General features: G+C 35.3%; 1 protein-coding gene across 2 annotated transcripts in view; it reads right to left on the bottom strand.

Annotated features, from left to right (window-relative positions):
- The window catches only part of LOC131950366 (uncharacterized protein KIAA2013 homolog), a 33,479-nt gene extending 18,772 nt beyond the window's left edge, over positions 1 to 14,707 (bottom strand). Inside the window, exons 1-5 of one of the 2 annotated variants that reach the window (XM_059312466.1) lie at positions 14,409 to 14,707; positions 4,441 to 4,538; positions 4,195 to 4,317; positions 757 to 882; positions 609 to 667 (exon numbers count right to left, since the gene is read on the bottom strand). In XM_059312466.1, the coding sequence (XP_059168449.1) occupies positions 609 to 667; positions 757 to 882; positions 4,195 to 4,317; positions 4,441 to 4,538; positions 14,409 to 14,533 (531 nt within the window). In that variant the 5' untranslated portion in view covers positions 14,534 to 14,707. Of the gene's footprint in view, positions 1 to 608; positions 668 to 756; positions 883 to 4,194; positions 4,318 to 4,440; positions 4,539 to 8,463; positions 8,517 to 14,408 lie in introns of those variants that run through there. The other variant, XM_059312467.1, reaches the window with a different exon arrangement.
- Between the last annotated feature and the right edge of the window lie 1,140 nt (positions 14,708 to 15,847).

Genomic DNA, 15,847 nt, shown 5'->3' with positions numbered 1-15,847 from the left:
ACCAGTCTGGGTTCAGCCAGACTTGTACTGACCTGATAATTTATATAAGCCTAGGGACGTAGATATAGTTAACCCCCCCCCCCCCCCCCCGTCAGGGCTTACAAATTGGTAGCACAAGTGGGGTTATTATCAGTCAGCACCAATGTCTAACTGCTTAACAAATATCCTCTGAACTTTTCAGCCATGGCCCACCTTAAAGCTAAAAGTTCTAGTTTTAGAGCACTATAGTTCTTCATGTTCTTTTCATTCATGTGGAGTGACCGGCTGGCGAAGGCAATCACCTTCACTCCATCTGTCTGTTTCTGACTTAAGACGGTCCCCAGGCCATAGCTGCTGGCATTCTAAAATAAAGGGTCGGGTAAAATCTGGGTAACCCAAAGCTGGCATAGTGGTTAAGGCAGTCTTAAGCTTGGCAAAGGCTGTTTGTTGTTCTGGGCCCCACAGGTGGGTTATGTAATGGCATTTGTTTTGTTTGCCAAATTGTTCGTTAGTATTGGAAACCACTTGGTTAAGGGGTTGCGCGATGGTCGCAAAACCCTTAACAAACCTTACATATGTATTTTGTAACTATACACTACTTAGATACAAGTGAAATTTTTCAAAATTACCGTAGACTTGACCTGGATTTTATGTGCCACTCCTGATCTTATGTCAAGAACTGTCACCTCTAAAATAGTAAAAAATTAGTTTTAGTGTCTCAACATTTTTAAAAAAATCAAATGAATAGTATTATTTAAAGTTATAGTTATAGCTAGCCTTTTATTTTTCCATCCAAATGAGTTTGTACCAATGGCCAAAACTTGACTGGTTGTGATAATGCTCGGTAGAGTCTGATATACAAACCATTGTCAGAACCTAAAGCAGCAGCGACATTCCCGTTGCCTATATTAAATAGCAAAGAATAAAACATTAACTACAAAAATACAAGTACATATTGATGTATTGTTATTTTGTTATGCCAATTAGAACACAGTGACATAGCATTTTTACATATTCCCAACCAACACTTTTCTTTACATACCACCTACTCTAAGTAAAAAGACAGTGTTATTATTATTTCACTGTTTCCAAATGAACAGAATGTTGAAATAGTAGGCTAATATGACATTATGAGACATTGTAACAGTATATGTTAAAAAAAACAGCAACCCAGTAGCTGTTTTTTGTGGTTATTTCCTTTAAAAACTAGTTATATATTACTAGCATATCTGTCCTGCACATGGATGCTAGCTGGTCCAATATTTTAAAAGGATTTGATTAATGCTTTGCCAATCATGTGTTTTGAGAGTTTTCTAAAACTGAATTATTTAAATGTTAACAATGCCAATGTTTCTCAGGTCTTCGTTATTATTAAGTATACCTTGCTCACACTCTGTAATAGAGAGGTAGACACCCCTTAGTGACCGCCCATGTCTCAGGGGTATCACTGGACACTCTTGAGAGACACCAGTTACATTACCGCAAGGCTGTTGGGTACTGCCCCAGGTTATGTTTAATCAACTAATGTTGTGTGGCATCATGTCCTTATTGTAGGGTGCTCTTTAAAACTAATGTAGGTGCCATACTGCTCACAAGGGACCCCAGGTTGCTTCAAAATTAGCCAATTATAACAGGAGATCAATTTAAATCAATATACAAGAGTTTTTCCTTTTATGCATAGCTCTATGAATGTTTGCTAGATCAATCCTTTAGCCCAATACTGACCCAGTTCATTCAATTTTTCACAAAATGTATATATCTATCTATATATATAAAAAGCAATGTATGTCTGTGTGTGTGTGTGTGTGTGTCTGTCCTTTATGCATTACTACACCTCTTATCACATCGCCGTGAAACTTTGGGAAGTTGTTGAGAATATTCCTGGGGAGGTTTCTGCGAAAAAAAATATTTCAAATTCGCAGGGGTGGCGCCCCGGTAGAGCGCGATTTATTTTTCTCTATATACCGTATATAAAAATAAAAGTGAATTGCAGTGACACCGTTCACACGATCACCATGAAACTTTAGGAAGTTGTTGAAAATATTCCTGGGGAGGTTTCTGCGATAAAAAATATTTCAAATTCGCAGGGGTGGCACCCCGGCAGGGCGCGATTTGTTTTTCTCTATATACGGTATATAAAAATAAAAGTCGATTTTGGTTTGGCATCATTCATCCGATAGCCATGAGACTTTGGGGAGTTCATCATACCACTCTAGGGAAGGGTTCTGTAAAAAAATCATTTTTAATTTCGCAAGGGCGGCGCCACGGGAGGGTCCGATTTTTCTCTATATACGGTATATAAAAATAATAAAAGTGAATTGCAGTGACACCGTTCATCCGATAGGCATGAAACCTTAGGAAGTTGTTGAGAATATTCCTGGGGAGGTTTCTGCGATAAAAAATATTTCAAATTCGCAGGGGTGGCGCCCCGGCAGGGCGCGATTTGTTTTTCTCTATATACGGTATTTAAAAATAAAAGTCGATTTTGGTTTGGCATCGTTCATCCGATAGCCATGAGACTTTGGGGAGTTCATCATACCACTCTAGGGAAGGGTTCTGTAAAAAAAATCATTTTTAATTTCGCAAGGGCGGCGCCACGGGAGGGTCCGATTATAAAAAATAAAACTCGGATTCGGTTCATCCGAGTACCATGAAACTTTAGGGAGTAGATGAGAATACTCCCGAGAATATTTCTGCGAAAAAGAAAAGTAAAGTTTCTTATGGGCGGCGCCATATAGGGTACAACTTTCGTCAATACACGGTTTGGCGCCCAGAGTTTTAGAGCGACTATGTTGGCACTTGACATCTGTTAATCGAGCGTCCTGCATTGCGAGTAAGGAGTACTGCTATATTCAGCGGTAAAACTACAACAGGCTTCTAAAAATAATTTTGTAACGCGAGGAAATCCTTCTGTACAGTTTCGTCAACTTGCGAAACATGAAAAAATAACTTTTTGAATATGAGGAGCCTACTGTTGAGTTTCGTCACTTTGAGAATGATGCAATAAGCATCTATTATTAGACGATCCAGTCAGAAATTGAGATCGAGCATCTAATAATAGACCATTAGTAACGCTAGCATATTGCATCAGTCACACTGATATTTAAAACACGTCAAATAATTTTTTTACGTGTTAAAGAAAAAAATCCTGATCATTTGTGTCACTTTAGCGAATGACGAAATCTGCATCTTTATTAACAGGGTGCTATTTGGCCGATGGCGCCTGTTAGTTTTAAGGAGCCAGGGGTAGTACGCCGCGCCTATGCGGTAGTGTAATTGGGGGGGGGGGGGGCATGAGAGCGCCCCTCTACGCTCTTACACAGAGGCGCTCACCGAAGTGTGTTCTACCATATTAATTATTGTACACTCAAGGTTTTAGAAAAGTAGGTCACGCGTCTAAGAACATATAATTATAATTGATAAAGCGTTGGTGAAATCCTAATATATTTCGTCAAACTTTCTTCTATCCCAGCGGCAACGCGCGGGGGTCGGGTACGCTAGTATATATATATATATATATATATATATATATATATATATATATATATATATATATATATATATATATATATATATATATATATGGAGTATGTAGGATGTCCCTTAATATACACAGCTTTGATGGGTACCTGACTCATATAAGGGAAAGTAAAGGCGGCTGGGAATGTTGCTGATCACACTATCTCTTCATATGCCATGGTCACTGAAACAGATGAACTCCACTTCACCTACTACATGGACAGTAAGGTTCAAAGGTTACTTTCTTTATTTTGCAAAAGGACTAAATCTGCAGAGATTTTAATATGTTATGTAATATCTATATATATAATTCTCTTCATGGGGACCATACGAAACACCACGCAGCTTAGCCACCACCATCATCCCTATCTGTCAGGTGAGCTATGGTTCACCCCAAATGTTTACAATAGTAGAGCCGGTTAGAATAAGTGACCACTATTAGGGGCAGATAATTTAGTTTTTAAACGATTTTAAACTAAGGGGAGATAATAAGTTCTGCTTGATATTTTCATTGTCGTTCGTCTGTAAACGGCTGCTTTCACTGGGCGGGGTGGGGTAGGGGGAGACAGGGGGGTGGGGTAGTGTTGAATTCACAAATTATGTAATTACTGATAAGTAGAAAATAAAACAACTAGATAGCAGCGTATGCTACGTCGCGTTTTTTAAATATATGTAAAACTAAATTTAATCACCTACCAACATAAGCTAGCTTCTGACTGAATGGTATTTCATCAAAATCCCCGGATGAAAAGGCATTTAGTTCATCAATTTTTGACTGAAACTCCACCAATGTTTGTGCTAAGCATTCTTCATTAGGATCTGTATAGTTTAATACATTTTATTAACTTCTGCTTAAGTTTAATTAATATTTCTATTTCCAATCAATTTTATAAATCACTACTTTAGAAAAATGGATTATGGTTTTTTAACATGTTAACTCACCTATTTCTACTGATGATGATCTTTGTAATCGAAAAATATAAGGCACAAGATACAGAAATCCAAGAAAAAAGATCAATAAAATCAGCAGCTTCCTAGATCTGTCAAAATATTTTTTAAACATTAGTAAAAAACTCATTATTGTGAAGGTGATTATTAATAAAGCAATACTGTTTTTTTTGTTACTTATTTTTCTCATGACAAAAATATTTAAAAATAAAACAAATCAAAATTTAGGCCTAAATCATAATATTTCTAATGTATTTCAACTTTTAAAACTGAAAGCATTTAATGTAGCTTGTTTTAACTTGAACCTCAACCTGAACCCAAGCTATATCCCTATCTTTGTAATCCATAGATTAGGCCTATATGCCCATTGAGGGAGAAATAAACCAGGGTGTTGTTTATTATTTTTTCTCTTAACCTTAAGTTGTTTAACCCTTTGATGCACACCCTATCTATTTAAATATAGTATATAGTTCATAGATAAGCGAGAGGTAGCATTACATAGGTCAGCTAGACATTGGTCTAGCAGAACCAATAGAAGTGTAAGGGAACAAACTGACCATTCACATGAGACAGTCAGCTGACCACTGAAGCATCTGTTGGGAGATAGATAGCAGTTGATCATTGGAGCGTGTTGGGAGAAGTCAAGTGTTAGTTAGCAGTTGGATAGGAATAGCATAGTCAAACAGTCATGTGTAGAAATCAGTTATAGTTAAAGTAGGGATTGAGTTTTGTTAGGAGATAATTGAAACAGCAGTAGTGTAGTACAGTATAGTGGGAGGACGATTTTGATAGGTGTATATTAAAATAGACTATATTACATTTCGAATTGGACATGTGTTTTAATTTTTCACACTATGTCAGGTTATAGAAGGATTGATCCCCGAACTAGAATATATAACATGTTCATTACTGAACACATAATAAAAATAACCTCCCAACCACATTATCCCTATCTTTAACCTTACAGCTTGTAAAAAATTTCCAAAGCTTATTTGGTGAACTAAATTTCTAAGACACAATAAACTAAATCAAATGATGTAAGGCATGAGATTGGAAAAATATTTCATCACAAAAGCCTTTTTTTTTCAATTAAAACCATTTTAAAACATCTTATAATCAGTAGTTAATTTTAACAATTACTTGAATTTAAAAGGGCATAAATGTAACTCTTCCTTAACATACTCTTTAAATTTATTAATAGGATTCAACACCACAAGCTAAATTGCTCAGAGATACACAATTAGCTATGTTTTACTGTAAGATTGATTATTTTATGAGAAGATCAGGTTAACACATTTTAAGACAAATCATACAATAAAATGGGTAGATCACCAATTTTGGGATGAAATCTAAATCCTTGGTTACAAATGTATTTTGTAGAAGTCTAAAGCTTACAAAAGCAATATAAAAAATAAAGTAGCAAGATTTATTTAAAAAGAATATAGAAGTTAAATATATTCCATTAGCACAATATTATTTAGTAAACATTTTCATGCTTTGTTTACATCAATAATTTTAAGTTTTTCTATTTAGTGCAAAAATTAAAACTTGTAATTCTATGTAGGGTGTGGAATAAGATTTTAAACTTCATTATTGTTCAAGTTGACTTAAACAATTAAAAACTACATTTATTTACCTTTAATTTGATACCAATTTTTTTTATCAAATTTAATCGGTAGCCTAGAAAATGATTTGTGAAAAAACGCTGTTGTTTTTAATAGGATACGATGATATGACTGATACTCAGTGATATGGTGGGTTAGTTTTTAAAGAGTGTTGTTGTAACGCCATTGACCATTCACTGCCGTTCAGCGGAATGTGTCATCTGCTAAATTTCTCCCCATTCAAATGCAGTGTGGGCTAAATAGGCGGGCTTAGGAAGCTGTTGTCTCGATCAAGTTATTTTTTTATGGTTTTGTAAAATTAGTTTAGTAGGACGTAATATATAATTATCTATATTTTATAGCATTTCTGAGTAAAATCAAAACAATATTAAATAAATACAGCAATTTGTGTTTTTCTTACTCTTAATCTTATTCTGTTATTATCAATATTCTCAACGCCTAGACCCAAAAAAATGTACAAATGGCAAGTTTGTATCAAACATTAATTGTCCAATGTTAATACTAGATCGTTATCATTGAATAATTAAAAAAAAATGATTTTAAGTACATATTTCTGAATTGACAATGAAGGTTTCGGCAGCCATTATTACCAAGATGACGGTAAAAAAAAGATAGGTCAAGCGACAGGCTATTATATGTTTTTATTAATTTTTGTTTATGCTTTAAGTAGAAAGTTGTGTATAAATATTAATTTCCTCTGTAATTTCACTGCCTGTTATGTCCACTATTATCTTTCAGTTCCATCTAAATGTAATTGAGCTCCTGAGAAACTATTTCTTCTGCAAGCCTAATTCAAACAGCTCTACATAGGCATAATTCATAATCAATGTTGACAAAAGTATCAAGTTTTTGAAAGCATAAAAGGTACTATTTTTAAATATTTTCAAACTTAACGGCGATTCTGAAAAATAGTTTCAACACAAAATCTTACAATGCTAGGTCACAAACCATACAGAACAGTAACTTGCCCATAATTCATAAGAAAGCACATGAACAGATATCAATGAATATTGTGAGACCACCTTTACAACTTCTAATCTATGTCACAACAACAAGTTACACCTTTCTCTGAATCATAACTGCCAAAATGGGACATGAGCATATGGGATTCCAGACTATTCATGACTATAAGATACATAAAAAGAACTATAAGAGCATACCAAAAGCCTAAAGAATAAGCTGTCAACTTCCTGCTAAAAGGGAAATAAAAAAAGAAGTGAAAATGGGCTCAACAGGATGCATTAAATATATATATTATACAGTTTACTTACATTACCCAGAAGGTACTAAATTTGAAACCACTAAGATAAAAGGGATTTGGCCGACCCATAGCTTAATGAAACAACTACTAGAGCCAGACACCACAAAGTTTACATTTAAACACAGCGGGAATGTCCCTGGACAGGTGAAATTAACTTGACCAACTTCAGCAAGGATCGCAAGCAGTACTTATGTGAAGATGCAAAAGTGGATTGAAACTGTTATGATAAAATGAATCACTGCTGTTGTTTGACACTCTTAAGAGGTCAAAGAAAAAAGTACACCAGAGTTTTTGTAAAACAATTAATAGAAGGTGATGAATATAGTTGTTGACAGATATCAAGTTAATAATTTCTGAAAAGAGACATTATGCAATTATCTGGTGCTCTCCATCTTTCTGTTTTAATCCCTTGACTTTTAAGCAACAGTTGTATATTATGTTGATGTTTGTTACTCTTAAAATTAAGGAAAATTGTTCCCAAAAATAGAATGATGAAAACTGGACCTATTTTCTGGCACATAATAGTCCATTTGGCATATTAATAAGTTAAATTAGAAAATAATTTTATTTTCTTGCATATAAGGGATGATTTTTTAACTAAAGAACAGGGTTTCCTGTACCAAAGTGAACTTGAAATTCCAGAAGTTTTTCAGGAGGTTTGACATTTCTAAAATAGAAAGGGGTCTTTATAAAATGCTTATGCTATGTAACATAGCATTTGTAATTTTAAAAAGCAACTGTTTAGTTCAGTTAAAGTAGATTCAATTTTATGCCCCACCCGTTCTATTTATATATATATTGTTATTCATAAAATTGCCACCTCCCCCCCCCCCCCTCCCCATTTTGAAAATTTGGTGCCGCTTTTTACCACTTGTCACTATCCTGTAACAATTTTTATCTTCGTGCCACACAAATGAGGTAGTGAAAAGTTAAATCAGTGTGTAGAGTCTTGTAGCCATTTATTTTATTAACTTTGACTAAATGAACACAACTGGAAAGAAAACAATAACTAGATCTAGGACTAATTCAGTAATCAAGTAAGGGTATGTCAAATTTTAAAATGACTTCATCAACAAGAAGAAATTTAAGTGGGGTATAACCAGTAACCTTACACCCCTATTATTATCGTACACTGGTATAAAAATCCTGGTAATCTCATGATATAGCATCGGTTATTATTCCGGAATGGTACAGCAGTTAAAAAAACCCAGTAAAACCATGGCGTAGTCTGTCAAGCCATTCCAGAAACCTCCGGAAATAAAAAATTAGCTTAACAGTATTTGAAATGCAGGTAAAACCTTAGTTAAAGCGTCGTAAATTCCAACAAAACTAGTAATGTGTGGTGGAGGTAACTAATAAATATTTCTTTCATTTTGGCAAATTTATGACATATTTTACTTAATATAACAGATAATTGAATAACAAATCACATTCCATGAGCAAACCAGTCAAAAATATCCTGGAATAAAATTTAAACTATCCTATTTGAGACAACAATGAGTAAATACAAGCAGCGGCCATGTTTCAAAAACAAAAATAGAGTCGTTTCCCTTGAAAAATTGCCTATTCGCATGTCTGTTGTGTTGATTATGTGGTTTAATATGGTTTTGTATTATTTTAAAATATGCCTGTATAGTAATTTTTCTTTTTTTTCAATGTAGTTGAAATTAATGACTAATAGACCTTTTCAGACTTAATAGTGTGCATCCAAGACCACAACAATTGTTAGGAGGTCGAACTTTTAAACACTTTTTTTTGCAGTGATCAAATCAATATTATATCGCCAATAAATGACATCGCTCAAATATAATGATGAACATATTAATTCAGATAGAAATTGTGATTTGTGGTGGGGAGAAGTTGAGTAGATATCACAATGTGATTTTTAGACGGGACAGGTTTTTTTAGGTGAAACTAAACAGGGGATGGTTGTGGGTGGTAGAAGTATGACGTGTCATTCATTAGTGATCCATTTTGTCAGTTAATAGAACTATTAAGAAGGGTCAAGAAATGTAAAAAGCATGCTGAGTTGCATTTCTTGAACCCCACCTTTTCATCCCCCACTTACCACATCATCACACTTACCACATCATCACCGAGTTAAGGCTTGCGCTTGACTCCCTGTACCGGTAACACTAGGCTAATTTTATAGAAAAGAAAAAGCACTGCCCTTTTGACACTTATGCAACGTTTAATTTGATTATTTTTGTTGGTGTTCAATTAAACAGCCCCTCACCCATCCATAACTCGTCCATTTAAATGTACGTGGTTATTTCTGCAAGCTTGCTGTCTTGAGACTTTTGGCCCTTTAAAAAATGTATTAAGCTCCCACTGTATAGACCTAGACTACCCATCAGAGTTTCTTCTAGGCATCTCTTCAGGGGAAGAGGGGGCACCTGAGTTGCGGAGCGCCTGAGTTGACGTCACAAATCTTAACTCACTCCCGTCGCAAATCATATGTGACATCATTTAAGGAGAGCCCCATATCACTCATTTGGGTGTTTGATATTGACATTTTGACAACAAAGGATTACCAAAATGTATCTGAAAAGTAGAGACTTGGGATAATGACAACATGCACTTAAGGGGTGGAGTGGCTGATATTTTTAGATGATGTTTTACAAGGGAAGCTGGTGGATAATACATTTTGTCTCTCTGTATATAAAAATGATGAAAAACATTTATTTTTGTCAAAAATATGGCTAAAGATCTTAGATAAAGGCAGAGCAAAACGTAATTTTTTTACTTTATGACTTTTTGTGACATTGACAACAAAAATATGATGGAGGTTGGGGTTTAATTAAGGTAAAGAGAAGTAAAAAAAACTGTCATAATTTACGATAGAATCACTAATTAAAGAAAAAAAAACCTGAAATGATATAGCGAACATTCAAACAATAAGAAAAAACTCAAACTGTATAGATCTAGTAATGATCAAATAAACATTAGTACAAAAAACATGATCCTATACATGGATACTAGTTGCATATCACAATACATCAAAAATTGATGTAAATTGCTAGTAAATTCAGTTTTTGAAGGGCAGAATTTAAAAAAAAAATGCTTTGTAGGCCTATACAATTTACAAGACAATCATATTTAAATACATTTTCATACAAATAGAAATGAAAGGGAAGTTACTCTTAATAATATTTTCTTAAGATGGCTGCTGTTTTTAATAGCAAATTTACAATCTCAAACAGGGTTGACAAAAATTAATTAAATGGTGATCTATTACTCAATTATCTATAACGAGCCGACACGCGGGGTATCATATGCCGCTATTTAGTTATTTTATTTTCTACTTTTCAGTAATTTATAATTTGTGAATTTGACAGTACCATTGCTGCCACTGAAAATATTTGCTTTAAAACACTATCAGTAGGTCGTTAAGGACGATACTACCCCCACCCTCCTTTAGGCCTTTCCCCCAACCCCTACCCCTGTGAAAGCAGCCTCCTCTTAGTTACCTCCCCTAAGTTTAAAATAGTTTCAAACTAAATTATCTGCCCCTAATAGCCGCCACTAAACCCGGCTCTACGATTGTCAACATTAAGCGTGAAACACAGCTCACCAGACCATGTGGGGGTGGTAGGGATATGCTAAGAGAGGAAGAGAGGGGGCTGCTATGCGCGCTTACAGCTTGGTGTTTTCTAGGGTATCCAAGAAGAGAATTATATATTGAGATATTTTATTAAAATATACAAAAAATATAGGCCTGCTCATATTTAAAGACATATTCATTATGTCACTCTCCCCCACATTACTAGTTTTGGCTGAATTTATGACGCTAAACTTAGCTAGGCCAATGCAAAAATTTAATTTCAGTAAAACAATATAATAGTTACATATTTGGATAAGGGCTGTCAATCTGATTACAGATCAGTTTGAATTTTCAAAATCTGACCATAAACAAAAAAGTTATGAATTTTTTAGTCATTAAAAAACAGTAGTTTTTTCAGACAAACGGGGTAGACCCTGAAAGAGGAAAAATACTGGGAGGGTATGGACCAAATTTTTAAGCGTTTTTCACTAAAAGTGGTATAAAAGCCAAAATACTTTATCAATTGATGTAATTTTAAAACTTTTATAGATTTTTGTATGCTGAATCCAATGATGCTATTTTAAAAAGTGTCCTTCGATTACTCAACCTCCTAATCTCATAGATTATGTAATACCCCCCTCTCAATTTTTTTTTAAACATCTAATAATCAATGTCATAAGATGTGATAAGAAGTCATTCTTTAAATGTAACGCTGTTTTAATCTAAAATATGACATTTGTATATGCTGAAGCTAATGGTAGATTTAAAATGGTCCAACATTGTTACATAACTATCAAATGTTAAGGTTATGTAATCCCACCCTTTGCTCAAAATATACCATGAATTTGTTTTAAAATCACTTTCGCTCATTGTCAGTTAACTTCAAGTTAATAGCCTACTAGAAGAAAATATAACTAATCAAGTTTTTCAATACAAAGAGAAGAATGCTATAGTAAATTTGTGATTATGTAACTTCTTAAAAGATGTTATGTAATCTATGTGCAATACCATAGGCCTACTCTGTTCCAAAAATATAGGCCTATCTCATTATAATTATATTTCTTGTTATTTTAAATATCTTAATCCTTTTTGCCTTAGAATTAGTCTAGTTACAAATGTGTCTGATCAGAATCAGAGTGTGCTTTATGGTAATTACATAATATTATTACCCACATTAAAGTTAATCATTTTTACAATTTCAATAAAATAAACTGTGGAGGAAAATATTTTTTTAAAAACTTGCACATGGTATAGTGTAAGTTATAGGTCTATAACATAAATTTATACTTATGCCCAATGTTTATGCTAGTAGTAAGTAGGTTTATGTATTTTGTAGGCCTACCAGTAGGCCTTTTCCAGTTTAAAACTTTCTTAAGAAAAAAGCACGTTTTTGAGTGCTTGACTGTGTAGATTTAGCAGATTCTAGAAATTGTGTAAGATTACCATGTTTGGCTATACACAGACACGTGTACCACCACCAGCTTTTGCCTAGATTTAGTTCAATCAGACATGTGGGTAACCAGATCTTCTGACCAACGAATTTTATTGCCCAAACACGACAGTTGGATAGGCTAGTCGGCCAACCCGATGGACGTGTCAGACGAATATTATGTAATTTCAGAGACGAAAGTCTGGCAAGATTTCCTGATCTATGCCTGAGGGTTAGTAACATCAACTCCACAAAGTGAAGGGGAAGAGAGGTGGTGTATAAGACCACCGCGTACCGTACTAGTGTTATGCAACATCAAAAGCGATGCTCGTCGGCTTGATGCGTCACAGACTAGTAGGGGCGGAGTGAGGTTATGGGTGTTACATACGGTGTAGGATGGTCAGTGGCTACCCCCATCCACCCCATTTTGGTCGATTTGGCAAGCTAGCAATCCCCACGTGGTTAGTGGTATTACAATTTGTAGAAAAGAGCCCCGGATATAATTTAATTTATTTTTAAAGCCATTTTTACGAAAAAGTATAATGAAACGTTACACGAATCACATCACAGCATTGTTTGATCGGGCCGAAGCTATTCGGATTAATTTCTAAAGAAGATTAAATTTTACGATTAGTCCTCAGCCGTAAATACTAACATAACTTTTGTCTGACGTTTCAATGGGTTAAGACAAAGTTATGCAACAAGTCTGTGTGCTTATAAATATAAAGTAGCAATAGCCGTCGAGTCAAACCCGGGAACACAGGTATCTATCTTTAGACATTGTTTATAGTATCATCCAATCAGATCAAGCGCCTAGCGTCACGTGACCACACACTCGGCTGTGCCACACGATGTGTAGATCACCACAGCAGAGCGATTTAGTCGGACGGCGGTAGACGCGTTAATTTTTATTTTCGTTAATTTTTATTTTATTACGAGGTGATATAAAATGTTATATATTTAAATAAACGTCGAGATTTCAGGAATACAGCTCAGGGATCAAATGTAAAATATGTCCAATAATAGACCGGGAAACTTGGTTCAACTTTGCGGTCCGATATCTCCAAAAGTATTTAACTTATTTTGATCACGAACCCTGAGCGTTATACGTCTACATTTAATGTATTCGTCTGCCAAATTTAACTGTTGTAGTACGTAAACTCGATACGTGTTTACAAATTTTGTAACGCGTCATCAGGTTAAAGACGGCGATTCGAAGCACAGCAGGGTGGTTCAGTCAGACAGCGGTCGGCGCGTCATGTTTATATTTTCGGTCCACTTCAAAGTCTATAGACGTCCTTATTATGGGGCCTTATAGGACATATGATACATATTAATAAACGTCGTGATTTCAGGAATACAGCTCAGGGTTCAAATAAAAAATCGGTCCATAAATAGCTCAAATAACTTAGTTTAACTTTGCGGTCTGATATCTCCGAAAGTATTTAACATATTTTAACCAAGAACCCTGAGCGTTATACGTGTACATTTAATCTATTTTTCTACCAAGTTTCACAGTTGTAGTACGAAAACTCACAGTCTATAGACTCCAAGTAACACCCCCCTTTTAAAAATGTGAAAAAGCCTCCACCCTAATCGGCATGTCGCCGCGGAGGGTAAAAAATGCGATTTAATCGGAGATTTCTTCAACATCTGAAATAATACAGAAATCAAACTAATACAGTTAAAAAGGTTATTCAATTACGAACAGAATGATGTATAACATGTTAATATAAACACAATAAACGCATGCAAAAAACAGAGTTAAACATGCAAGGGGTAGGGAAAAGCCGATTTGTCCGATTTTCTCGGCAGCGGCATTGGCCTAGCTACTTAAGTTACTTAACTATGGTTTTACCAAGATACAACTGAAATCAATCCATGCACAGTTTTAAAGATTATGTATTAAAAAATAATATGGCGGCAAATAGATCTAGGCCTAAATGATGGTTTACTGTATTTTCTGTGGTTTCCGGAAACAGCCCAACAGACTACGCCATGATTTTACTGTTTTTTACTGCTGTACAATTCCGGAATAATAACAGACGTTATATAATAATTTTACCCAGCTAGCTAGAGAAGTGAAATTTGTCAATGGCCGACCTGCTTAACGTGTTGAATGTATTAGAGGCATTCTGCAATAATGTGTGCACGCCCATACTTTTTCTACAGGATATTGTTATTCTGTATAAAAGCTGTCTGCAAACATATGCCAAGTTGCTCCTCATTTCAATTTATCTCTAATCGTATGGCCCATTTCATTACTTAGCTTGAAAATTCTTTTTAAGATGTGTGAGTAGATCTATTATATAAAATATATCATATAATAATACTGATCTAGATCTACTGTTTTGTCATAATCAGTGTATTGAAAAACTAAAATACACAACAGTACATGTCAGCGGAAGTTTACTATTTTGTTGCTTTTTGTTTTCCTTTCGTTTTAAAGGTTTTCAATAATTTCATTTTCAAAGTTGATCTAGAACAGGGGTCTCCAAACTACGGCCCGCGGGCCGCATCGGCCCGCGAGGTCATTTTATCCGGCCCGTGACGATCTTTTTGTCCACTGAATAAATGTTTGTTGTAGGTGGCTGAGGAGCTTTGCACAGAAAATTCAAAACTATTTGAAAATGTAGCTTTGTGTGCAAATACAATTACTCGCAGTGAGAACATTGCGACTCAAAAAGCGAAAAATTCAACTAAGTTACGCCATTTTTCAATTGCAATGGATGAGTTGCTGGACAGCTGTTCCACTTCTCAACTTCCTTTGTTCATTAGAGGTGTGGATGAAGACCTGAACATAACACAAGAGCTGGCTTCCCTACATATGTGAGCGGGTGAATGGATTATTTATTTTGTATTAATTTAATTGGTGCGCATCTGTGAGTGCATGGTGGTCCAATGGGGAACGGCCACAGGGTTCCCCCTTCCGCCCGAAGCGGGCAGTATAAATTGACCGCTCGGATGATTTTCTTTCTTTTAACCCGAGGCAAGATCTAGACAGGGTCGGTTTCTGTGTGGGCGCGTGGCGCACCTCACGCGTGGAGGTATTTGTTTTTTTTATACTTTACGAGCCGACCCGCTGCGTATCATACGACGCTATTTAGTTTTTTTTTTTCCTACTTTTCAGTAATTTATAATTTGTAAATTCGACAGTACCAATGCTGCCACTGAAAATATTTGCTTAAAAACACTACCCCCCCCCCCCCCCCACGTGAAAGCAGCCTCCTCTCAGTTACCTCCTCTAAGTTTAAAATCGTTTCAAACTAAATTATCTGCCCCTAATAGCCGTCACCAAACCCGTCTCTATGATTGTAAAATGTAAACAGCGTGACCACAGCTCACCAGACAATGTGGGGGTGGGGTGGGGTGGGGGTGATAGTGATAGAGAGAAAGAGAGGGGACTGCAAGGAGGCGCTTGCAGCTTGTTTTCTAACGGCTCCCAGAAGAGAATTATATATATAGATCTTTATGTGATTTGTATGAATGCGACTGCCGATGTTTCTCGTTTTCTTTCATTTTCGTCTAAAACGAGATAGTGA

The sequence above is a fragment of the Physella acuta genome, unplaced genomic scaffold (assembly GCF_028476545.2).
Source record: "Physella acuta isolate Inbredline_101_S28 unplaced genomic scaffold, ASM2847654v3 ptg000757l, whole genome shotgun sequence".
NCBI lineage: Eukaryota > Metazoa > Mollusca > Gastropoda > Physidae > Physella > Physella acuta.
This window is presented reverse-complemented; position numbering and strand designations above follow the sequence as displayed.